This window comes from Seriola aureovittata, chromosome 19, assembly GCF_021018895.1.
Source record: "Seriola aureovittata isolate HTS-2021-v1 ecotype China chromosome 19, ASM2101889v1, whole genome shotgun sequence".
Classification (NCBI taxonomy): Eukaryota; Metazoa; Chordata; class Actinopteri; order Carangiformes; family Carangidae; genus Seriola; species Seriola aureovittata.
This window is the reverse complement of record NC_079382.1, coordinates 3,283,417-3,309,283: the sequence shown is the minus strand read 5'-3', so window position 1 is coordinate 3,309,283 and position 25,867 is coordinate 3,283,417. Positions and strand designations below refer to the sequence as shown.

The 25,867-nt window shown below is 39.0% G+C and overlaps 1 protein-coding gene across 2 annotated transcripts in view; it reads left to right on the top strand.

Annotated features, from left to right (window-relative positions):
* fam184ab (family with sequence similarity 184 member Ab) overlaps positions 1-25,867 on the top strand; it is a 139,737-nt gene that overhangs the window by 86,745 nt on the left and 27,125 nt on the right. For both annotated transcript variants that reach the window (XM_056405430.1, XM_056405433.1), the window contains exons 12-16: positions 512-633; positions 8,792-8,942; positions 11,832-12,044; positions 20,428-20,581; positions 22,742-22,869. In XM_056405430.1, coding sequence (XP_056261405.1) covers positions 512-633; positions 8,792-8,942; positions 11,832-12,044; positions 20,428-20,581; positions 22,742-22,869 — 768 coding nt within the window. The remainder of the gene's footprint in view (positions 1-511; positions 634-8,791; positions 8,943-11,831; positions 12,045-20,427; positions 20,582-22,741; positions 22,870-25,867) is intronic.

Below are 25,867 nucleotides of genomic sequence, written 5' to 3'. Positions count from 1 at the left end.
TACTACAACAACCAAAATATTAAATTTACACTGATACAAACTACAGAAAAGCAGCAAATCCTTGTGTTTGAGTTTGTGGAACCAGAAGTAACCTGAGCAATGATGCACACACACTTTGAAGACATCCTAAAAACATAGTGAAATAATTTCAGTCTGTTACAGAATTAAAACAAATAATCAGCTGTCACACAACCAATTTATTTACAGTTTATCAATCATTTCAGCAATATAATGTAGGCCAGATTTTTGTAGGGCTTCCTTGTCTTGATAATTTTTTATTTTTTGGATTGACATTGCCAATAGCCAACATTTGAGCTGGCTAATAGCAATGTCACTCCCAAAGGCTTTGGCTGTTTTTCACGCTACAGAAGATCCAAAAAAAGTTTTCAGAGTTGCCTTCAGAGCTGGATTCTTTTCAGGGCGGAAAAAACCTCTGAGCCACATTTAGACTATGATGGCACACTAACACTTTCCACTGAAACCAAGGTCTGTCTGTCTGTCTGTCTGCCAGGGAGAGTTGGAGACCCAGAAGCGTCAGCATGAAGCTAAACTCATCACCACCAAAGAAGAAGAGAAACTGAAGATGGACAAGATGGCGTTGGAGCTGGAGCTGAAATGGACCGAAACACTCAGGTGTGTGTGCGAATGCGAATGTGTATGCGTGCATGTGTGTGCGTGTATGCGCTTGTGTGTGTGTGCATGTACGCGCATGTGTGTGTGTATGAGAGTATTTGAGTGAGAGGTGCTGAGTATCACCCACTGTCTTTGTCTCGTATTTCAACAGAGACAGAGCATGAAATTAAGATTGGATAGGAAATTGAAGTCTTTCTGTTTCCCTATTTTCGTTTCCCACAATTTCTAAAATACACACACACACACGTACGTACGCACACACACACACACACACACACACACACACACACACACAGGTCAACCAGCTCGCAATATTGACCGTGACAGAGCATTATCCCTGGAGGGCTCTGCAACTTCTCAGTTGAATCCAGTGTTAAAGCTGCCAGCTCAAAGTCTCTGGTAACGTTCACAGACCTTTGAAGTGTTATTATTCACAAACCTCAGAGAATGAAATTGACTGTTTGGAGGTGTGAACTGATGTGAAGTCAGCACCTAAGAAATGACTCTATTAGTGATCATCTCAGCATTAAATAGCATCTTAATGGTCAAAGATTTTGTCCGTTTGATGCTGAAGTGACTCTTGGGAGTGCTGAATGTGTTAGATCTCTTTTATTTCTAATTTTACAGGACTTATTTTGTGATAATTGACTATTTATTGTACTTACATTCCCTAAGTATTCTTCAGACTGAGGTTGTGAAATCTGACATTTACCAGAATGCCTTACAATAACCAAGCAGAGAAGTGTCTTCAATCACACATACTTAGCTGGGCGTATAAATACAGTGAGAGTTTATGCATAATGAAAAATTGTACCAGCTCAACAAATTGCAGTAAAAAAAAACATGTTTTGTCACAGTGTCCCAGTTCCTGTTGAAAAAATCACAAAACACACTGTCAACAGTTTTCAGAAGGACTTTTTTTCCTCTGGATTATCCAGAGAAAGGGGACAGTATTTCTAAAAAGAGAATTTTCTATTAAATGGTTTTTTTCAAGCTATTTTTCAGTGCTGTGAGCAAAACAAATGAAACTATAGTTGTGTCTCTTTCTACTGTCTCCCATTTTAATTGGGAAATCAGACAGATATCTCAAACATGGACGGATCTTGTTACCATGGACACAGCCACTTATAGGTCCACCTCCTTGAATCGTCTATGTCAGTGACAAAGCCACTCCGCATGTGGACCAGCCCGTTTCTCCGATGGCTCCAGCCCAACTCTGTCTCCAGCCCTGGACAAATATTATGAAAAAATCAGGGCCAGATATCACTAGAGCTTTCCTTCCCCTGTAATTTGAGTGGACGGGCCTTAAAATGATTTATTGGAGGATGTCAGGACTGTCAGAACAAACATTGTTGGTCACATCAAACCCACTTTTACTGTCTCTAATGTACAGAGCGGCTGACTGAGGCCTTTTGGCTCCATATGTCTGACTAACATTTGTCCTCCGGACCTTATACTGGTGTAGTAGTGGTTTATATTTTTCTTATTTCTGGGTTTGTGACAAATAAAGAGAGAGAGATAAACTGGTCAAGCTGATGTATTGGTCGATATTAGCTTATTGCATGCATGGCATATTGGCACTATGTCAACTGATAAGCAACAATTAATTGCAGTACAGAAATGGCAAAAATATGCCATAGATAGTGAGTCTGCATTACTTTGACAGTTGACAAGTTTATTTATTTTTCAGTTCACATCTAGATCACAATTCTTTAATGACCAAATTAAAGGATAATTAGTTGTTTTTTTATGTAAAACAATAGGCCAATACATCATTGTTGGATTTTTGCTATCACTTCAACAAAAAAATAATAATTTGTGCACTGCTTTCTCTCACCCTGTGCCACTCCTATTACCTACTGCTACAGTCTCAAGCACCTGCTCAATCCACAAATATCTTTGTGCATGACTGCTAGGCCTGGATTAAAAAAAAAAAAAAAATTCCAATTAATCCCCATTTTCATTTAAATGATCCAATATCAATTCCCAAAATCGATCTTTGCATCTGAATCTTTTCTCACTGAACATGTACAAAAAGTTATCGAGTCATTACGACATGCACCAAAAGATTTTTTTGAGTTAAAAACTAACCTGGATAATATGACGTTCTTGTAAACTGTGACTTGAATAATTACAACCTATGTGGACCCACCACAGTTTGCAGGACTGTCAGGACATGTCAAGATATCAGACTGACGTCTCGCCAACTCAAACAGGGCAGATGAATTAGTTTCTGTCCTGTCTGTGCTCAAACTGATCATGTCTGTGCTTAGCTGAAACGTCTGCCACTGACAGTCCTTGTAGTTTTTAAAATGTCCATAATGATGACAGCCTTGTAAGTGCTGCAGGTTTTTCATTATTCTTCCTCAACTGATTTGCAGATGCAGGCCTAAAAAGTATAGATGTATTGTTTTGCATTTGCCAAGGAAAATGAGTCCTTGGTCCACAGATTTATAACCAGGGAATGTGTTTACTCTTCTCGTATAATGTGCACTTCACACGCTTTTATATTCAAGGAAACAACAATGGTGCTCTCTTGTTGAATCTAGAATAAATTTATGTCCCCAGGATAAATTGTGAGAAGTGCTTTATGCAACATTGGTATTTATCTGAGGTAACTGAATCATCAAGAACCCAATTGCATCAAATCAAAGTAAATCGATTTTGTGTTTTTAGAATTGAAATAGAGTCAAATCAGAGGATCAGTGCTGATATACAGCCCTGCTGACTGCAGAATGTATTTCATCTGTCCACTTATTTATATATTTATATACTTATATATTGTATAACTCCACTCTAAACCTTTGGTCTCCTTGGTGCTCCTGCTACGTAAGTTTAGCATCTGATTCTGGATACTCGGAGGCTTTAATGGCACCTCACTACCAATATCGTCATACGAAATCCCACCACATATCTAATTCAAAAAGTCATGAGTCATTAAAAGTCATAGAGCAAAAGGGAAATACAATTTGATTTAAGCTGTAATTCAAGATCATGTGTTTGATATAATTACAGCACCTCAGATCAGTCTTCCCATCTGACTAAACCTACAAACCTTCACATGACCATGATCTTGGTCAAGCATCACCCCGACCAGGTCTGTACTGTACAAAAACACTTAATATAGAGAATATAATGGGCCTGATGATCCTCCCTCGTAAGGAAAGAGTTTTAAAAGGGACAACAAAAATAGAGGGTTAATAAGTGTTAGGTTTTACATCAAATTATGAAAAAAGCTGTGTTAATACCAGGAAGCTGTTTAGGAACGACAAGAATCCTTCTCTCATCTCAGGTATCATCACAACCTAAATCTGTCTGCAGCTTACTTCCACGTTTTTTTATTTATTTTTATACCTCCCTAGAAGTAGGAAGAACAGGATTCCTTCTTCCTTCACTAATCATGTGAATTTTGGCTGATACTTAATATTTTTACTTCATATTCATATTCATAACACCCATTATTTTCACAGTGTGGATATATTTTAAATAATAAAAAGTGACAAAAACCAAACACAAAAGGAAACAGTGTTACAAGCAGCAATAGTAGTGATGGTGTGACATTAATGAGTAAAATTGGCTGCTTCACAGACAGATTAGGGAATGTCTTTGGTAATTTTCTGTCTGCTATCCTGACAAACTGACTGTAGCCTGTTCAGTTAAATACCTAATAGATCTTAGACTCATGATGGTAATGAATCTTAAAAGTAAAAGTCCACACACTGTAGAAATAACCCAAAAGAATTAATAAATAAGTAATCGTACTCATACAGAGCTCTTGTCTATTTGTCACCCTTTCCCTCTTCTCACTTTCCTCTTCATTAGCTTCCATTCACCTTCCTTTGTCTTTATGCGCAGAGCTCCTTATTCTCCGGAGAACGTCTATTCATTTGGCGGTTGGGGTGAGTACACTGTGGTTAGTGAGCCGTCTGAATTAAGGGGGCAGGCTTTAATCCTTGTTTCACACTGGAAACAGACGGTCTCTCTGTGATAGCGTAATCATGGAGAGAACTCTCAGGATTACCAAATGAAGAGAGGAGGTTCAGCAGATCAGTAGAGTACAGGCACAGGTACTGTGCTACTTTGTCCCAGTCATACAGAAGATCTTATAGGACATGTCAAAGGCTTCAATCTTTTGTCTCTTGATCTCCTCAGATGATGTATCAATGAATATGTTGACTTTTAGCGGCGTTTCTCCCCGGAATGGTGGTGACGGTCGATTGGACCACCACTTTGGTCCAGACTGAGATGTCTCAACAACTATTCGATGGAATGTCATGAAATTTTGCACAGACATTGATGTTCGCCAGAGGATGAAGACGATTGGCTTTGGTGACTCTATGATCTTTCTACTACCACCACCTGCCGGTCAAAGTTCTCACCTATCCAGTGAAATATCTCAACATTTATGAGATGAACTGGTTTGATATATTGTACATTTATGGCTCCCAGATGCTTCCTCTAGCACCACCACGTGGTCGTAAGCTAAACATGTCAACAACAACTGGATGGAATTTAGCATAGATATATTGACATTGTTCAATTCTTTAACTTTTCATCTATCACCATGTACAGATCAAATTTGTCCAAAACTTTGGTTTATGATCTTCAGAATTACTGACATTCCCATTAACCTCAGTCACACATTGTGTTTATGTAATTAGTATATACTAGCATGCTAGCGCACTAAACTAAGATGATGAACATAGTACCGTTACCTGCTAAATGTCAGTATTGTGAGTATTAGTATTAGTATTGTGAACATATTGAGTGTTGAGAGTATGCTAATGTTAGCATTTCGTTCAAAGAACCACTGTGATGGCCTGCAGTTTTACAGAGCTGCTAGCATGAATGTAGGCTCTTAAAATTGTTTAACTGTGGTTTGCAAGACTTTTTATTGACTTAAGGTTTTAAGATAAAACTATATGACATCGCTTTGATTCAACATGACTTGGTATACCATGAATTTAGCATTTACCTGTCTTTATATGAGGTTGTTCATTGTTATATTAGCATGTTAGCATGCTAACATTTACTAAACATCCAAATTTTAGCATGCAGAAGTTAGCATTAAGCTAAAAAATAATCCATACAATATATTATAACCATATCTGATCATATTTTAATGTCCTTCCTGTAGCATCTCACTCAGATCTGGACAGACATGTCAACAATTTGACATCAAAGCTCACAGTTGGTCACAAACAAGAAAGGCTGACAAATACAATAAATACGGTGCCTCGTGAGATGTAAAACAATGCAATGAAACATTACGTGCTTGTCTTTAATGGGTTGCTATAGTCAGTGTAGGTTTCATGAGTGGGACATGGTGGAAGCTGTTCTTTCTAATGGATGTTGAGATGCATGTCTTTAGGAGAGCTGCTGTTCTGTAGCTCCTGCAACGTGAGGCTTTCAGTTTCCCACCTGGCACGAGTCTTCAGGCAGTTTGAATTTCACAGCAGCATTTGTATGAGAAGCCTCTAGCAGGTTTTGTGTGCTATAATGTTTGTGCTGAGGAAAATATGAGTTAACTTTGCACCTCCATCTGTGATTTGACATTGATGGGGGGAAAAGCAGAAGAACATCTATTATTTAATTACTCTCATTACCATGTACAGTATCTCCAGTCCCATTTGAGTGTTGTTGAAAGCTTTTATTGGCACAGTGTCACTTTGAACTCAAATCAGCAGGAACGGGCTAACTCTAATCTCTCTTGCACCCCTAATGCAGAAGCTCAACACATCATTTTCCTCTATAGGGCCATAGCTGCTGTCAGTGACATCTGAAAATGGAGTTAAAAAGAAGAGGTTAGCAATAAGAGGTCAAGGTCTGAATATGGTTCTGATGCCTTTTTATTGAACTGTTTTGGTGTGAAAATTTTCGTATTTAAAAAACATCAGTAAAAATATTGAACTTGAAGGTTCATCACTGACCTTGGAAATAAAAGTTAAATAATCAACCAAAGAACTGAAAAATACAATTGCAGCAGGCAGCCCTGACTGTAACTTTCAAAAAAGGACTTGTATCGAACACAGTTATCTTCAAAGGATAGAAACAGCTGTGGATATGTGAACAGTTGGGGACAAAATGTAACTTCATTTGTATTTGTATATGTATTCTATACAGTTCAGATGCACTTAAGACATGCGTTATTGCCAGATGGTGAGGAAGCTAATGACTGGCTTGTAACTGCGGCATACACACAATTAGAAATATGCACAGTCATACTCAAGTCCATATGCATGATCACACATGCAAATACACACCTTAAATGAGCAGGTTTGCCTTATAGTTCATAGCACAGGCACCAGAATCCAGCCAATTATCCCACATTTTATCAGAATATTTCTTCCTTCCTTTGACAGCACCTTCGCTGTTTCAATTTCCATCTCTTCATTTCTTCGTCTCTTCTTCCCTTTACCTGCCTCCATCTGCCCTCGTCTCTCTTCCTGCCCAGCATATGCTATAGAACAACGCTTATTAGGAAGACCAGAGCTCTTTGAAGCCCAAGGCCTGTGTGTATGTGTGTGTGTATATGTGCTTGTCCGTGTGTGTGTGTGAGAGAGAGAGACTGAAAGAGTGCGCATGTGCATTGGTGTATTTAACTGCATGCTTTATACTGAACAAGGACATGAATGATGACACGTGTCAAGCGTGCTGCATGATGAACGTGACTGCACTGTTGTGTGTGTGTGCATTTTCCTGTGTGTGTGTGTGTGTGTGTGTGTGTGAGACCGCCTTCAGTCTGACACTTCGTGGCTCTCGAAGTGACAAAAAAAAGTGTTTGCCTGGATACTTCATTTAACAGCTGCCATTTCAACTCCCACGCAACCATTACACACACACACACACACACACACACACACACACAGCCATGCAAAAAGCTGTTAGCAGCAGTGTTAAGGACGAATGGTGGCTCAATAGATGCTGTATTGAGCCATGATAAAGGTCCATTTATTATTGCCGTAAAGCAATTATTGAGTTCTCTGAAGCACCTTTACCTTTGCAGGAAACTTTGTTTGAATCTCATCTTTCAGCTGCTTGATTTCTTATATCTCTAAGAGCTCTGAGAAGTGCTTTAGTGTCTTTCAGCTCATTGTTTTGGTTGTCTGGCTCACAACTTTACTGTTTGATTCAGTCTCACCTCTGTCATCGGCCTCGTTTCAAGTCGCAGAGGATAACGAAAGCCAAAACTGATGAATGCGGCTTTAAGTGATTGAGCAGTACCGACTGTATGTCATAAAACAGATTGGCATGAAGTAGCTCCAAACATTCACGTCAACAAGATAAGTAATAATAATAATGACTTTATTTATAGAGCTCTTTAAAACAGAGTTACAAAGTGCTGCTCATATTTAAAAACAAAACCAAGACTAACAGAGAAGAGAGGAAACGTGTCAATTAGGAAGGCAAGTATAACAGGAAGAATTACAAATATATATGTTAAAACAATAAAATCAATAAAACAGAAAAACCAAAAGTAGAAACCAAAGATACAAACAATAAAATCAAGAATTACAAGCTGCTTTATTCAAGTATGTTTTCACTCAGCATGCCTGATCTCCTCAGGCAGAGTTCTAATAGCAAATGCACAGTCACCTTCGGTTTTTAGCAACCTGGGACAGATAGCAGAGTTTAGCCTGAGGATCTCAGGCAGCGTGTTTGGTCACAGGGGGAGGGCAGTTCTGAGGTATAAGTCGATCCTAAAAGACACTGGTAACCAATGTATGGAGGCTAAAATGGGTGTAATACGATCACATTTTTTTCTAGCTGCTGCATTTTGTATGAGTTGCAGGGAACAAAGAGATTTTTGGGAGTGACATGTATACCGGGAGTTGAGGCTATGTTGAGTCAATGATGTAATGATGTAATGAAGAGCTTATAATAAATGCAAAAACCTTACATCTTTGGATCATTTTTAAAACCTACTATAACTCCCCCTCTCTTTAGCTGTTACCCTCTGTCTTTTCACTCATACATCTATTACATATTAGAGATGAGTGTAAAGTCAAGTCTTTGCTTTTGGCTTTTTTCTTGCTAAGTTGAGCTGATGAACTGATGCTGGTTTTGTAGCAGGTTCAGTGAATGATGCTTCAGAACAGCATTAGCCAAGTACCTGAAAAAGAAATGCAAATGTGTGTGTGTTGTTGTTGTGTTGTAGGCAGGAGTGTAAGAAGCTGCGTGAGGAGCTGAGAGAGGAGCACGAGGAGGACAAGGCCACCGCGCTGTCTCAGCTGGCACAAAGCAAGGAGCAGGAGCTGAGCAACGCCAGGGAGAGCTGGCAGAGGAAAGTGGAGGACCTGCTGGAACAGGTACGACTATCGCCAGTGCATGTGGGTGTGTGTACATGAGTATGTGTTGAACGTTTGGGGGCTCTCCAGCCTCCCTTTCTTGTGTTGTTTTTGTGTATTGATGTGTTACTTGTGTATTTTGGTGTTTGGAAGTTAAAAGGCTTGAGAACCCCTTCCCCCCCATTTAATAGTTAAAGATGGTTTTAATCTTCAGTTTGGGCTGTGGATTTCTGAGAACACAAAATATCACACCCTACACTTTGTAGTTGAATAGCTATAATTATACCAGTAGTAAAATCTCAGTTAGGAGGAGGGAATATGAGTAAGGCACCAAGAGAAACTGCCTCTCTGATGTTGCCCTTGTAAGACCTCCTGTCTGTGCCAGGCTGACGTATTTCTTCCTCACCCTAGTGCACAAACTCACTCACACAGTCATTATACAGTGTTGTGGTGAAGACACAGGGGCAGGCTTCTGTTTTTAATGACCGCCCGGTTATATTAATGTAGCATGACTTCGCTCTCCCATGGTCATCACACAGACAGACAAACGGTGTCAATATCTCTATTAAAGTTCATGTTCGCATGCTGTGTGTATCAGCTGCCGGCCGCCGTCATGTCCTGCAGTCCATCAGCTCCCATGCACTGATTAATGGATGTGCTTCACGCCTCACAATCAGCTGGACCGTATTCATTTACTCTAATGTTAACTCAGAGCAGCGGTCAATCTTTTGATGGATTGGCATTGACAGAGAAGATGCTGGTTGGAAACCAAATGCTGGGACAGACTCTTTTCTAATGGCCTTTATTTCAACAGATATCAGTGCCAGTGATGCAATGTTATGTGGGCTGATATGATCTTTAAAAAATATGGTTTTAATTTTGCTCAACCACAAGATGCCTCACAGTATGTTTTCAAAAAAGTAAATCTGAAAATGTGTGTATCAGCATAAATACTACTGTGATTGCAATTGGAGACTAGCTGGGGAAGTTAGTGGAGCATTTAGCAGTTAAATAGTCGGATATTTCCCTCCAGAGTTAAGCTGAACTAAAATTAGACAAGAAAGGAGAGTGAAAATTGGACATTTATCTGGTGGACACTTACATAACGTTTCTCTGTGTCTACCAGATAATAAGGTTGTTGTGTTGTGTTAACAGCTTATTGCAATGCCTCTAAGTGGGCAAAAAACTTTAATGCAGTTTTAAGGCATCCCAGTACGAGCCAGCTGCACACATACACACACAGTGAAAGAAACTATAGTGAGCTACATTACTTTTACTGCTTTCACACAACTATCAAGTTCTTAGTAGCAATAGTCTACAATAACCCTCCCCAAATAAAACATTGCAGAGCTCAGAAACTTGATAATACTCGGATCAGAATACAGCATCTCTAACGATACAGTTCTGTTAAAGGTCCCATATTGTATAAAGTGAGATTACTATGTCTTTTTGATTATAAAGCAGGTCTAGGTTCTATATTAATACTGTGAAAGTATCAAAGCCTCAGTCTACAGAGAAATGCACACAGCCTGAATTCAGAAACTGAGCCTTAAAACCAGCCGTCAGGACTTCTGGAACTTTGTGATGTCACAACAAAGCAATCACTGCTCTTAGCCATGCCGCAAGCCCCGCCCACCTGGACCCAGGACTGCAGAATTTGGTTTCTCTGAGTGTTTACCTGAAATCTGCTGTATTTTCATTGGATCACTCAGAAAACAGCCAGCCAATCAGAAGAGAGGTTCAGACTCTCTCTTCTGATTGGCTCACTGACCTGTTGTTACTAGAGCTCCAGAGAGAAGCCTGAGAGAGGAGATGTAAAGCTACATTGAGATGGTTTTTGGTTCTTAAAACCATAAATATATCTTCTTATGGATCAGCTTCAAATAAAACACAGGAAGTGTAAAATAGAATAAAATAAAATTGAAATACAGCTATCTAACCATATGACACAGTGAGTGGCTCATGCCTTTGTCATAATGTGATTTCCAAATTTGGGACACAGCTTTTTGTGACATCTGTAAGCTGCTACAGAAGCCGTTAATTAATCAATACCTACTTACTGTTAATAGATTATTAATTAATGTGTCAGCTGGTCTCACCTATACGCAGATTAGAAGATTTAATTTCACTTTGCTTGCTGTCAGTTTGCTCCAAGGGTTTTTAACATTCGGTAAAGCAGACAGGGTTATGATCCCAGTGCAAGAGTAACAACAAGTGTTCCTTTTAGCAGACACGCAGGACATGTGGGATCTTTACACAGCTCATGATTGACCTTTTCGTAGCACATCACCTTTCCCACAAATAATGAATGTAGTCCTCTATTTTCTAAAGTTTCCTATTAAACTTCTTTATCATTTTTTTTATTTAGAATGGATTTACAGGCATCACCACAGTTAAATACAGTATTGCAAAAGCAGGTCGTGCAGGGTTGTACTTGTTTATCCCTACACTTGCCCAAATAATCATAATCTTAAATTGTCTAGACAGACTAATTTGTTGCGTCATACTGCTTCCTTCTAATAATGTATTCACTGCAGTACAGCATAAGCCAGAGTTATTATGTACTGCGGTGAAGTGCAAACAATCTATTTGCAAAAAATAAAAACTTTTTGCTGGAGGCTTTAAGAGTTATAAACATCTTAATATGGCAATATTTGTTTAAGCCTAATTGATTGCCCCCCCTCTTTGCCCTCCTCTGTTATTCTGCTCCATAAATATGCTGCTTCCCTGAGAAAGCCTGCACTTCCCTATGCTTCTCACCATTCCTGCACCTCCTATTTGCTTTCTCTCTAACCACTATACTTCTGCTAGCATGCAAACTTGTAGAGGTGTAGTGGTTTGTTCAACTGTTCCACTAAGTGTCATCAGTGCACTTAGTCCAGCGTTTGTGCTTTTGTCTGCTCCTGTCAGATCTCCTTGTTGAAGCAGAGTCTGGAGATGCAGCTGTCCCAGTCGCAGTCGTCGCTGCAGCAGCTGCAGCACCAGTTCAGCCAGGAGAGGGAGCACCTGAGGATGCAGCTGGACGAGCTGCAGACGGAGCACCAGAGGCGACAGCACCGTCTGCAGGAAGCCCAATGCTGCGCCATGCAGGACCTGGAGCACGCCAGGCAACGTGACCTGAAGGTAGGTGACGGGGAACATGCACACATTTATAAACAGTACAATCTTAAAGATTTTTGTAGCTGATATTAAAATTACCCAGTAAATACCATTGGGAGTCATGTTTGTATTCAGTGTTACTCACCAAATCAGATCCTAGAAAAAAATGTGTTAAATGTGTTTCCCTCCTTATAAAACAGTTGCAACACTGATTTTGTTGAACATTTCAGTATCTTAATTGTTTACATACATGTTTGCTAGCAGTCTTCTTCTTCTCTGCCTATTGCTGTTTCTTGATGTATAGTACAATACTGTGAAAGCGTCACCATGACATTTTTATCAGTGACTATTTCAATCTTGTGAGTGCACCTGTGAGTGAGAGACAAACAAAACACAGACCCACTCTTCAAAACATGGCTCCATTGCACCTCTAGTGGTTAAATATAGAACCCAATCAAAATTATTTTTGATTGTTACGGCCAAAACTAATAATGATATTCTAGAATATAAAAAACTGTTTTCTTTTTTTGTTTTTGTTTTTTACAATTGCTCCCTTAAATTTGTTCATAAAAATGTTTGACCATGATATGTACTGAGTGGGACATTTTACAGTTAAACGTATCACTGCCTTCTGGTAGGTAAAACTATGTAATTGTGACACTGTTTCAAAATTATCTGAGAGGCTTTTCTGTACAGCAGTTTCCTGTTATTTATCTGCCAGCATATATGCCAGTATAAATTTATATATCAGCCAATATATCCGCCTGGGAAACTGGAGCAGATGTTGCCCCCATGTGCCAGTATTTTTGAAAGGGTCGAGTAACAATGAAATCCAACCAATCACAATATTTATCCTGGAACTTATATTTATTAACAAAAACTGCCTTAGTCCCTGAGTGGAGAGTATTTACCTCAATATATCTCAAATTAATGTTGATATGGTATTGTGGCTTTCAAAATTACAAGTAGGCAAATGGAAAACCTGCACGTTGAGCACACTGAGTTCTCCATTAAGTTCTTATGCGTTCTTGAAAACTAAACAATGATTACTCTGTAATTACATGTAAATACATCTTTAAAGTGCACATGAACTAAGAGCTTTAACATTGCTGTCATCTTCTCTGCCAGTTAGAGAAGCTCCTCAGGAGAAGCCATCCATGACATTTTAATCCAATAGAGCCTTGTCAGAGTCAAGGTTAGACTGGCAGTGAGTCATCGCAGTCATCACTCACTCTCCCTGACAGCGCACAGCTTCTACATCAAGTAGCTCCACTGACAGCTCTGTGTTTGCTCTTCATAATGTCAAAATATGCACGCACAAACACAACATACACACTCCTCAAGGTGCCAAGAAAATGTTCTTCAACGCTAATCCTTCCATTTCACAGTCAAGGTCGATTAGGTTCAGCTATACATCACAATTCCAAATTCATTTTTCAACTCGGATGCTGTAATTGTATTAATGCCTAAGGCAGAATGAAGGTCAGAAAATAGCGTCCTTATGATGTGTTTCTGGCAACTCCTTGTGTGTGAGGATGAGTGTGTGTTTGTGTGTGTGTGTGTGTGTGTGTGTGTGTGTGTGTGTGTGTGTGTGTGTGTGTGTGTGCGCGGAGAAAGGATATCACCTCTGCGTCACTTATGAAATCAGCACTCTTCATTATTTTCCAGTAAAATAAACTGACTTCTATAACAAACATGCTCCTCCCTGTGATCTTCCTCTCCTCTTTCTCTGATGCAAACACACATGCAAGTAGCTGTCGCACATTCACTCAGTATAGCCAAAAAAATGACCACCTTCTGTTCTGCCTCCTGTCACGGTTTTAGTTTTTAAGCAGGGAAATAAAGTGTTAAAAGCTTCACAGAGGCTCTTTTATGGCAGGGAGGTGTTTATATTCCTGTCTGCAGTGCAGGGAGGGAAAACTCAATTATCCAGAGTGGAGGCATTAGAGGAATGATTTGTGTATGTGTGCTTTACGTATTTGGGTGGATGGGAGGTACATTCGGATTCAATAGTGTTATCTGTTCACACTTCGCAGACAGTTATATCCAGGCAGTAATAAAGTTGTTACAAGTTCCTGGCCCACACACACACACACACACACACACACACACACACACACACACACATACATTCACATAACCTAATTTAGCTCCCGGATTTGCTGCTACAAAAAGCTGCAAATAGAAGCGTGTGTATGTGTGTGTATGTGTGTGTTTGTGTGTGTGTGTGTGTGTGTGTGTGTGTGTGTGTGTGTGTGTGTGTGTGTGTGGGTGCATGCATGGAGCAATTGACAGACTATTGATTTGCCCATCATCCTTCTTATCTTACTTCCCAGACTCCTTACTTTCTTTTGCCTGCAAACTAACGGCACAAATTCTTTTTATAGTGATAAGTGGATATGTGGTTATTACTACAAATCAATGTACAAAATGTACGTTCAATCAACCGCCTTGGTCCAGACTGAAATATCTAGACAGTCAGATAGACTTTGTACAGACATTCATGATCCCCAGATGATGAATCCTAATGACCTGAGTTCAGTCCTTATCGTCCCACATGACTCATCCATCAGTAAGACTATATAAAAAATAAACATCAGTTAGAAAGAGTAACTTTCAATAGCAGTAAGTGTTTAAAAATAATAAAAAATAAAAATAAAAAAAGACAAATTAAAACATGTGAAACCAATAAAAAGGAAAAAAGGAAAACAATAAGACAGTGATGGTCTTGCTGATAACTGCAGAGTATGCTAATTAAGCACCAGAGTGCAAGTTAAGGTATTTTACTTGTTGAAATGTAGGTCCTGGGAAATCTAATATTCTGTAATACGCTGAGAGAACCAGCTAAAACTCTTTCTTTAAGCCATGATAGATCAGTGGCAAATACTGTTTCAAATAATGTTTCCTTTTACCAAACTCTTCTATCAAAATTGAGAGTGTGTGATTGCTCCTCACCGATAATCCTACTGATTACTATCATTACATCTGTTCAGTTATTACTGCCTTTCAGGTCAAAATATCAAACTATAAGATCAAAAAGGCGCCACCAGCAGGTCAAGGTCACTGTCCTGTCAAATGCTTTGATGGATTGGTCCTTTATTTGGTTTCAGACATTCATGGTTCCCAGATAATGCATCCTCATCACTTCCGTGGTCCATAATTGTGCCAGAATGTAAATGTTATACTTTGGTTTATCGCCAAATATCTGCAAAATCTGTTGACTTTCCCAGGAGACTCAACTGACCAATTCCACCTGCAAGGCAAAGGTCATGTGACTGACTAATCACATCTGCTAGCATGCTAGCTGTTAGTATAATAAGATATATAATATGATAAAAAAAACTTTTAGGGAAAGTTATGTGAAATGTGGAAATGTGGACCTCTGGTGCTCCCTTAAGGTTAAGAGCGTTTTCAAGTCAAAAGAAGTTTGTAAGTTGGAGCAAATGTGAGGGAGCTTTACTTTTATGTTTCAAATATAAAAATTTTACTTGTAGCAGTTTCATAAATCCAGATCCTGATCTGAATTTTAAAGCACACATTAAAAATATGACTAAAATTCCTTCTATCACATTTGGACACCTGCCAGAAGGCAGTCATTTCTCACGGTCAGATGCTGAAAAGGTTATACTGCGTATGCCTTCATCTCTAATGGGCTCAACTAGTGTAATGCTCTCTGTTCTTTTCTGCTCACGAAAGCTTTGAACAAACTGAACATCATCATAAGGCAGCAGCTTGAGTGCTGACTAAGACCAGGGAAGGAGCCCAGGCCACACCTGTTCTAAAATCCTTATGTCGGCTGCAGGTTAGTTTAGACATTAAGATTCTGCTTTTAAGTTTTATATTAGTCGACAGTCGAGCATCTGAATACATATGAGATACGCTTTTAAGCTTCATCCCTTTCAGATGCCTCTTTGAGTTGTTCAAGGATTAAGACTTGTGCTGAAGCAGCTGGATCAGGAAGCCAGAGACCCTGGAGACCACAGTCTGATTTCATGCCTTCATGTGTTTATCCCTCACGCTTGCTCATCAATATCACCCCCTGTTACTTAGTTAAATTGTTCACCTACCAGCTAAGTAACAAATACTGACTGTCCAGTAATGGAATGAGAATTGAACAACCAGGCCTCCTCACACAAACAGCACAGAGAAGAAAGAGGAAGAGGAGGAGGAGGAGGAGGTGAATGTAGTAACAGTACAGTCAATTTGTAATTATAGGATTCAATGCGATTAGGAGTAATTAATGTGCTCCTGTTAATTAAATGAATAAAAGTAATGGTTTTTTTACTGACCCACACCACAAAAGGGCCAATGATCAATACCAATGAACGAAAGAGATTAGCAGCTTTTAAAGAGTCACTTTCTCAAACTGTGATAAAAAAAGAACCTCCCGCCGGAGTTTCAACACACCTGTGCTTATATTTTTACCTGCTCAGTGATTAAGGACAGAGAGAGTCAGCTGTGAAAATGAAAAGTCCTCCAGAGCCAAAAAACATGTGATGGTGCCACTTTAAAAGTCACAGAGAACCAGACTTCAAAGTAGCATCTTCAGCTTCTGTTATGTGAGGGATTAATTGCAAGAGAGATGTAAATCAAATGCTTGAGATTTGATTGGATCACTCAGAAATGGGGGTGTGGCTTAGTGGATACAGCAGCATGCAGACCTTGGACCAACCTTTTAGACGACAAAGGACAAGGAATAAATTAACCAAATTCATATATATATTCATGTATATATATATATATTGGCCCACTGTATGTAGACAGCAAGAATACTATATATATAAGAATACAGTGCAGGGTTATTATCTTATTTAGTGGTCACACAACAACAACAACAATATTCTTATCCACCCGCTCTTTAAGATCTTGTCGTTAATGTAATTAATGAACTGTAACGCTTTAGTTTAGTTTTGCATTTGAGGCTTTTGAAGTGTTCCTATAAAAACAGCTTGGGTGCCGTGTCAAACATTAAGAGTCTGAGACTGCTGTCCGCCAACTCCGAGCCAGGTCCATTTGAATATTCAGGGCTCTTTTTGTTCCATGAATCATTTCCCAGAGGCATTACATATTGGAGAATTAAAATGCCACAGATGTTGCTGTCAGCCTTCTGTGAATATCATTTTAGACGTTCCTTGTTGATGGGTTCTAGTTATGATTTGAAAAAACGGCATCTTAATGTTTTTACTGACAAAGGAAAATGATTTGAACTCAGCGTGAACTGCAGTTTCCCTGTCTACAGCAGTGAGCTTTTAGGGCTTTGTGTAATCATGAAAATGAGATCTGAACTCTGTCGTCTGCTGTTGGAAATAGCAGATGTGTTTTCCCCTTTCATATCAAACTTTTTTTGAAAAGGTGTTTATTACCTGTTACTACCAGGGCGGTTTTTAGCTTTTTGGGGGCCCTAGCCCCCTGAGCTAGTTATTTATTAAGTGAGGTTAGCTGAGCTAGCCAGCAGGACAAAAGTAGCAAACCTGCTCAAAAATTGGCAACATTATAGCCACCCCCTCCACCCCACAAGTGAATCTACATCATTAACAAATGACTTGCCTTTTTCCTGGGAGCGTTTTTCTTCTTCAATTTTCTTTTGTTTCTTTTTCCTGCACCACAGAGATATGTCCTAGCGTTATTCTCCTCACTGACGTGACGTGCAGCTGTCAGTCATCCCATCACACCTGTCGGCAGATGTCACTCATTGCCTGACAGCCTAATGATGATTTTCACTTGATTAGTCCACAAACACAAGCCACAGCTTCCCCGTCATTGCAGCTTAGTTTTGTTTATATCCTGCATTTCATTTTTGAGCAGTGCTTCACTAAATACATGAGGAGGCTTGACTGGCTACAAATAAAGACAGGTCATTTTAATTCTCCCCAAATATATTGAGGATGAACTTGCAGCCTGGGGGTCCCCTAGTAGCTGCAGGGGCCCTATGCATCTGCACAGTCCGCATATAGCAAGAAATGGCTCTGGTTACTACCCTAAATTGAATTTAATTGCATTAATAACGTATCTGGATATTATTTTAGACTTTCTTTGCTAACTAGTTGCACAGTTTGAATTTTTGATTTTTTGAGGATGTGGGAATAAGAAAATAAAATACACAGGAGCACAACAGGTATGAGACTGAAACTTATAGTGGTTCTTTAAGTACAGTATATTTTCACAGTATATTACTTTTTGGATATATCACAAAAGGTATACACCCAGAAAATTTATATATTTATTTATCCTAAGATAATTTGATTATTTTCCTTATTTCCATCTTTAAATTGTCTTGGACCTTGTGCCACTGTCACCTCAGACATCTTTACATCAGCCACAAACAAAATGCACTGGTGAAAATGAGTTTTGTTATGGTCGATATTTTTGTTGTGACTCTTTTCTGTCTTACTACAGTGTATTAAAGGCTTTTTAAACACAAAATATGTAAAAAGATTATTTCCTGCAGCCACCTGCACAGAATCTAAGTAGGCAGTCAGACAAAGTAGATTTTAATATCAATATGCAGAGACAAATATAAGTGTTAGTAAAGTAAACACCTTACACTTGCACCAGAACTGACAGCCATTTGATTTGATTTATCTTTAAGTCAAACAATGTAACATCCTAGAGGGAAACTGAATCAGTCTGATCAAGTGATTATCATCTGTTTCTCCAGACAGGTTTACTGTTGAATTGAACGGTGGCCGCTGATTGTCAGAAGTCATTTTGGTCCTGTTTTCTCTGCCAGAAACGCAGCTGACAGCCAAGTTTGTCAGACTGACGAGCTTAATGAACGCTTGACACGTGCGACGCCGGTTGAATCGTTGATAACTTTACAGCAGCACCAACCATGAGTGTGCTTCTCAATAAGTAAAACCATATTTCCAGAAACACTCAGGCACGAAAATGTGGATCCTCACACATCAACAACAGCTTTTACTGCCAGAGTAAATGTTTGGCTGCCAGCAGTGTAATGCTAGCAGGGCTGAGCTCTGTGTGTGTGTGTGTGTGTGTGTGTGTGTGTGTGTGTGTGTATGTGTGTGTGTATGTGTGTGTGTTGTGGCAGCCCTCCAGTCAGCAGTGCTAATGCCTGATACTAATACTGTGTGTGTATAAGTGTTTGTCAGTTTTCTTTAATATTCTAATACGTTGCTCTCGTTACATTTTTGTTATGAAACCAGAACTGAGGTCATCAACAGCTGGATGAAAGTAACTGAACACAATTTAATTAATCACTTAATTAAGGAAGTGATATATGCAATAAACAAAATGGTGGAGAACTGTGGGAAATGCACAACAGATCAGCTGATTCACACCTGTCCATAAAGATTACGGTCCTTCTCCTTCTTGTTCTCCTGTACCAACACGTTTGGTGAAAAAATTCCCCAAAATTTGTTGGAATAACACTGATTTGTTTTCTCACTCAACATATTGTTGTTTAATTATTGATTTTAAATCTGATGGTCTTTGCAAATGAGCAGTTTTATACTGAACAACTGTCACAGTGATTTAACAGAAAATTAGCTCCATTTTTTTCTTTTTAAAACTCATCACTATGGTGTTCTACGGACATCATTAATATATTTTTTACTAATTTAATTTAAGAAACAATATTGAATATTATGTTAAAAAAATATTGACTTAAATATCATTATTACAAAAGGAAAATCCAGTTATATACACATGTACATATATATATATACACTCAAAGTAAAAGTCAGTGAGCTACAGTAACGTTACAGTCAAGGCTGTACTGAACAGGAATCCACTCCAGGGGAATGTGTTACTAATCTTTCAAATATGAAGGCCAATGTTTTAAAAAGCATTTTGAAGTATGAGGTGACCTTCTGACTCTTCTCAACAACTGTGCAGAATAAAGAGAGAGAATTTTATTATTATAATTAATATAATGTATTTTGACAATGCAGCTTCACTTTTTTACTCAAAATGATGATAATAGAATAATAGAATAACTTCTTTTTTTTTTCTAATTCTGTTGCCCTCAAGGTCATTCTAAAGGGGAGTTTATTGAAATCATCAGGAAACCATTGAAGGAAAGGTTTTGATAAGAGAATTGTCTTTGTTTTATACTTGACACAGAAGGTGACCTCTAGTTTTCACAAAGTCTGAATGGTAGAAATGAATAAATAAGAAAGTGATTTTTATTCTTTCTTGGCTGATGAATCAGTCCTGTTTCAGACCGTGTATAATGATCGGCCAGTTCCTCCTTATATCCTCACAGATATAAGGACAGACTGGCCTCATACAGGATTTAAAATGGCTAGAGTTCCCTCACTCTCTCTCTTGGGCCATCCCACTCTCACTTTTTTCCTCTGTCTCCCTGTTCTCCTGCCCTGTCTTTGTTCTTTCGGTTATCCTCTCCCACCCCTTCCCCCCGTCCCCCTACCTCCCACCCATCCATCAGGACCTGGAGGAGCGTCTCCGCCACCATCACCATGCAGAGCTGCAGTCGCTCAGAGAGGCTCACCGCCAGAGCATCGAGACGCTCAAACAGCAGTCGGAGCAAGAGCTGCAAACGCTTCGCTTTGAACTGGAGGACGAGGGCAAAGCCATGCTGGGTGAGGTCTTAGAGTGTGTGTGTGGAGAAATATTCACCCTAATATGACCTTTTGCCACATTTTGCATTGATATGGGGTTTCTGGTCACAGTCTGCTCTGATTTTACTGTGAAGGCCGAACTAATAATGGAAGAAAATACTGGAAAATAAAGGATGAAAACCTTTTATATAGAAAAGATTATACAAAGAAACTCAGAAAACTTGTGGATCTCAAAGTAAAAATATAAGGTGAGAATATGGCAAAGCATTTACACCAAGAGGCAGCTAAGGCCTTATCATGGTCACATAGCAAACAATCAGTTAGCATAATGCTATGTCCATTATTGTGGAGCAACAACAAGAAAATAACAGTTTTACAATTTGACATAATGTGCTATTTCACATTTTCCACACAGCTGAACACAGGTGATAATCTGACTCAGCATATACCTGTTTTCCTCAACTTGCTGTTGTGCTGTTCAATTTCCTCTGTAGTATAACCTATAATCAGAAGCTGATAATGACAAAGTGAAAATGTGTTTTTTCGAAATTCATTGAAAATCAAATCTTTCCCCAACAAAAGTATTCAGAGCCTTATGTCAGTACTTTGTAGAAACGTGTGGTCATACATTCTGAGAAGATGAAAAATACAACATGTTTTCACTTTGTCATGAGATGTTGTTGAGTGATGGTCAAAGATTTTATTGTAGCTCCATGCAAGTGACAGCCAGGGCAGGATTTTGGTTTCCCATTCCCTTGAAGGCGATGTCTCAGTCTGTCCCAATTTGGCGCAAAGATCCACTTGGACTCGAGAATGAACAGATCAGAATTTGATGGTCAACTGTCGAAAGTCAATGTCACTGTGACAATAATGTGCAGCTTTATGGAACAAATCCCCTGAGTCTACACACTGATTCTGTGGTGTCCATTTACTGTTCTTTATTTCTCATTTCAACTCAGTGACAGACACAGACAGAGGAACAAATTGTCTAGAACACTGTGGATAGATATAGAGGAGGGACATAGAGTGGATTTATGTTTTCACATGCTGTGTTATTATTCCTCATCTACAGGAGGTAAATGCTTTTTAGGCCATGGACAATAACAACTATAGAAATGAAAAGAATACTAGGATGATGTTTGATACTGTATCAGGGCCAAAGTGGGGTCCTGTCGTTCTGTAATAATGGGGATGTGACAGTTCTTCTCGTAAATAGCTGCTATAATTTAACATTTGGTTTTATCATTTTGTCTTTAGGACAGTGTGGAACACAAGATATATAGATGTTGTTTTATTTGTGTGGCCTCAAACATAAGTAAACTACCATCCTCACATCACAGACTGAAAAATTACTGCTCTCTTTCTTAAGCTAATGCAGATATCTGACAGAGGAAATATTAAAAGCCGCAGTCTGTGGTGTAGAAACAGCAGTTAAAGTCTATGCTAAGAAGTAAAATGAGGACATTAGCAGGGCTCTGAAGTTTAAGATGGACCAAAAATATCTATAAAAGTGCTGGAAAACTTCAGTCTTACCCAGTTTTTTTTTTGTGCTAACACACCAGCACTGTGCCGTGATAAATGGTCTTCCATTAACCTTCATGTCATGGTCCTGACACTGGAGAGCTGCTCCCATCTATCTCTCACTTCCCACATCCTGACATCTTTTTATTACCTTTTTCTCTTTACCTCGCTCCCTCTCTTACTTTCTTTCATCTTCTTTCAGTGTGTGAATGTGTGTGTATACACGGTACATGTGCGTATGTATATCATGTGTTTTCCTGCAGCGGTCGGTCAGAAATACTCAGCTTTCACAGCTTTTGTCTTTTTATTCTGACGTTACGTTCAAGTAGGAAGCTTGTAACAATGTGCGTTCCCTCTTCAAACCATTAGACTGTTTGCAATAAAAGGTGTTCATTTGAGTCAGGATTAAAGGCCACTTGGGTAAAGGCAGCCAAGGCACTTTTCTTTATGTGCAAAGTAAAAAGGACTTTATTTATTTATTTTGTAATAAAAATGCCTTTGCAGCTAATGAGCACTTTTTTTTCGAGCAGACTAAAGGTTGGAGGAAGCTTTTCTCTGAATCTGAAACTTGCAGCCAGAAGCTTTGTTTCCACACGTGTAGTATTTTCTGTTCAAATGAAATATGTGTCCTTTTGCTTCCATTACATTTTTTCCCATTAGCCTCCCTGCGATCAGAATTGAACCACATCCACGCATCAGCCATCGAACACCTGAGACAAACCCACCAACAGGAGTCAGCTGCTGCCAAAGCCGAGCTGGAGAAAACACTGGAGAACAACCGCATACAGGTAGGACTTCATGAGCATGTACTAGTTCATCATGAGGAAAATTACCCCAAATTGTCTTCTACACATCTCTGCGCTTCTTCTAAGAGACCAAACCTGTCATTTATAATTCCTAACGTCTGCAAACTCGTCACCATCTTTATGTTTATCTTGACATATATGTTTATAGACACATCACCGCTTCATACAAACACAACTACTGCAGCAAATGATGTTCTTGTCAAGTATGAATCCTCTCAAGCACTGCAGCACTGCTCTCTATCTTTCCTGAGCACAGTGAAGATTGTGTGACAGGAGTCAATAAGAAAAATGTAATGTAGACACCTCTGAACAGGCTTTCAGTCTCTTTCACACTGTTAAACACCCACAGTCTTTAAGGAAGTTGTTCCAGTGATAGACACAGAGTTATTTTACCTCTGTATGATACTCATTCAAAACGCACTCATACAGAATGTAGAGAGCTGCTTCCAGCACCAGTATTTTTAGATTGAAACAGACAATTTAAAAAAAAAATGGACCTCTCTCTTTATGTGTTACAGTTCTCCAGAATTATTACTGAAGTAATGAGTCGATTAATCAATTATTTCATACAAATCATATGTTTTTTTTTTTTTTGTTGTTTTTTATCATGGTTAAGTCAAGAAAGTTTAAGGACAAATGCCAAACCGTCACTGATTCTAGCTTCTATGCAAAGAAGCTTTTTCTATGATTTTAAATTAAATAATTTAATTAACTGATTTAATTTAAAAGACAATAAAAAGCATCACCTTGCAACATTTTCCATCATTTTCTGACATTTTATAGTCTGAATGATTGTTGGATCGATGCAACACATACAGCAATAATAACGGGTAAGTGTTTTGCTCACAGTTTGTTTGCCCACACACAGAGAATGCACAGAAGTGCTTTACATTGATATTACAAGGTGGGCGTCCTTTCATCTGTTCTCATGTGTATTTTTATTTTCATTTGACAGTTTTCTTGAAAAATTCAGTTAAAATTGTGACAAATACTAGTCTTGTCTATCCCATGTTACACAGCAACAGCTGTTTTTAATCTTCAGATTATTTGTTTGTTTCGTATTTATTATTCATCAGTGTTGTTGTTGTTATTGTCTTACTGGCTGTCTAAGAGAAATTAGATTGGGATGGAGACAGTACTAGATGATATGACCAGTATGTCTTCCATAACACCTGCCACAGACTCACACACACACACACACACACACACACACACACACACACACACACACACACACCAGCCGGCAGGCTACCCTCTTACCGTTTCTAGTAAATCTTCCTAATTACCCCAAACACCATGGGTTCCTCTTTCATCACTTTGTGGTACAGATGTTCTAGCAGAGATGCACAGCTGGTTGATTTTAATACCCCCTATACTTCACCATCAGTCCCTCTCATCTTAAGTTGCCAAGGCGACAGGGAGTCAATAAGAGCTAATGGTGGAGTGTTACAGTTTGAACTGCCTGTCTGTCAAACCGTCAGTCTGTAGCAGCTGCAGCAGAAATGTACATCACGTGTCAGTCACCTCCTTTAGTATCCTGCAGTGCACCAGCACCACCAGTAGATTCACACTGGGTCACAGGCCTTCATGTCCGATTTTGTCCCAATTAGTAGTGAATTGTGTCGACCTGTCTCCACTGTATATGATGAGATACAAATCATTTTCACATATTCTCTAACCAGGACTAAACCACAGTGGAATACCGTCATTCCTCATTTTGCTGAGTTTGCTGGACTCACCATCAAACACCCCCGGCTGTTCCACACATCTACATTAGCATCGTTCAAAGTAGGCAGGTTTGCAGTGTTGCAGCCTGATATAAATGTTATGATAGTTTGAACTTCTCACAATGGAAATCAGAACATGCTCATGTGTCTGCTCACTGCATGGGTCTGACTTTTTATCTTAAATCAACTAATTTAACAAGTCAACTTATTGTGCAGCTCAGTGTCAGTGTTTTCGACGATATTACTTTTCCCTCTGTTTTTGAGGTTGCTGACATTTCTGCCTCTGTTACCTGGTCTACAGCAAAGAATCAGACACAAAATATGAGGGAGGGGTGGGGTGGGGGGTGACACACAAAAAAGTATGTGAACTGGGAACATTGTGGTTATATTGTGCCTCTTAAGCAGTATAGGTCACTATTTGGCAGCCTTAATTTGGAGGTAGCATTATCCTTTCTGTCCTTTCACCATCTGCCATCATGAGTTCAGTTATTCTCCCTTTGTGCTTTGAAATAATCAGATCATCAGATTTCAGTGATTTCCTGTCTGTGATGATAAAGTTGAACGGGTAAAATATAGTATAAGAAACCAAATGATTAATTAATTGTTGGGATGCTGCATGTAGACTTTGAGAGTTTGTGAATTCTTTGTTTACTTCACCGGAGCCTTTAAAGGCAGATAAACTTCCTGAGCTGAGTCATCGCAGTGGAAGAGCTCAGCAGCCGAAAGTCGTCACGCTGCGTTAAATAATGTTTTTATACCTGCAATTACTTAACAGACAGGGAGGAAGAGACTGATGAAGTGCGTGCGCGTGTGTGTGTGTGTTTGTGTGCACATCATCATCTGTCCCAGGGGAGATACTTAGCGTGTTTGATCCAGCTGAGCTGTCTGATCAGTCATCTCCTCATCTGTATCACTTGACATCCAATATCCACTCTGTTCTCTTTCAATTAGCTTGTTCTACTCCTGATGTTGTTTTTGGTGTTTGGGACACAGTCGTTCTGTCTTTGCTCCAGTCCAGTGTTTGCTGTAACGTTTCACTTTGTACCTGAAATAACTTAATATAACGTATCTCAGAGGAGCTGTCAGTCAATTTAATTGTTTTTATCTCATTACCTCATTCACCCTTATTTTTCTCTTTGTTCTCATGAGTATGAAATCAAGGCGAAATGATTAGTCTGTTAATCAATTAGTCAATAAACCAAAAATGTATTGATTTGGATAATCAATTACCTTTTCAAGAAAAAAAATTGAAT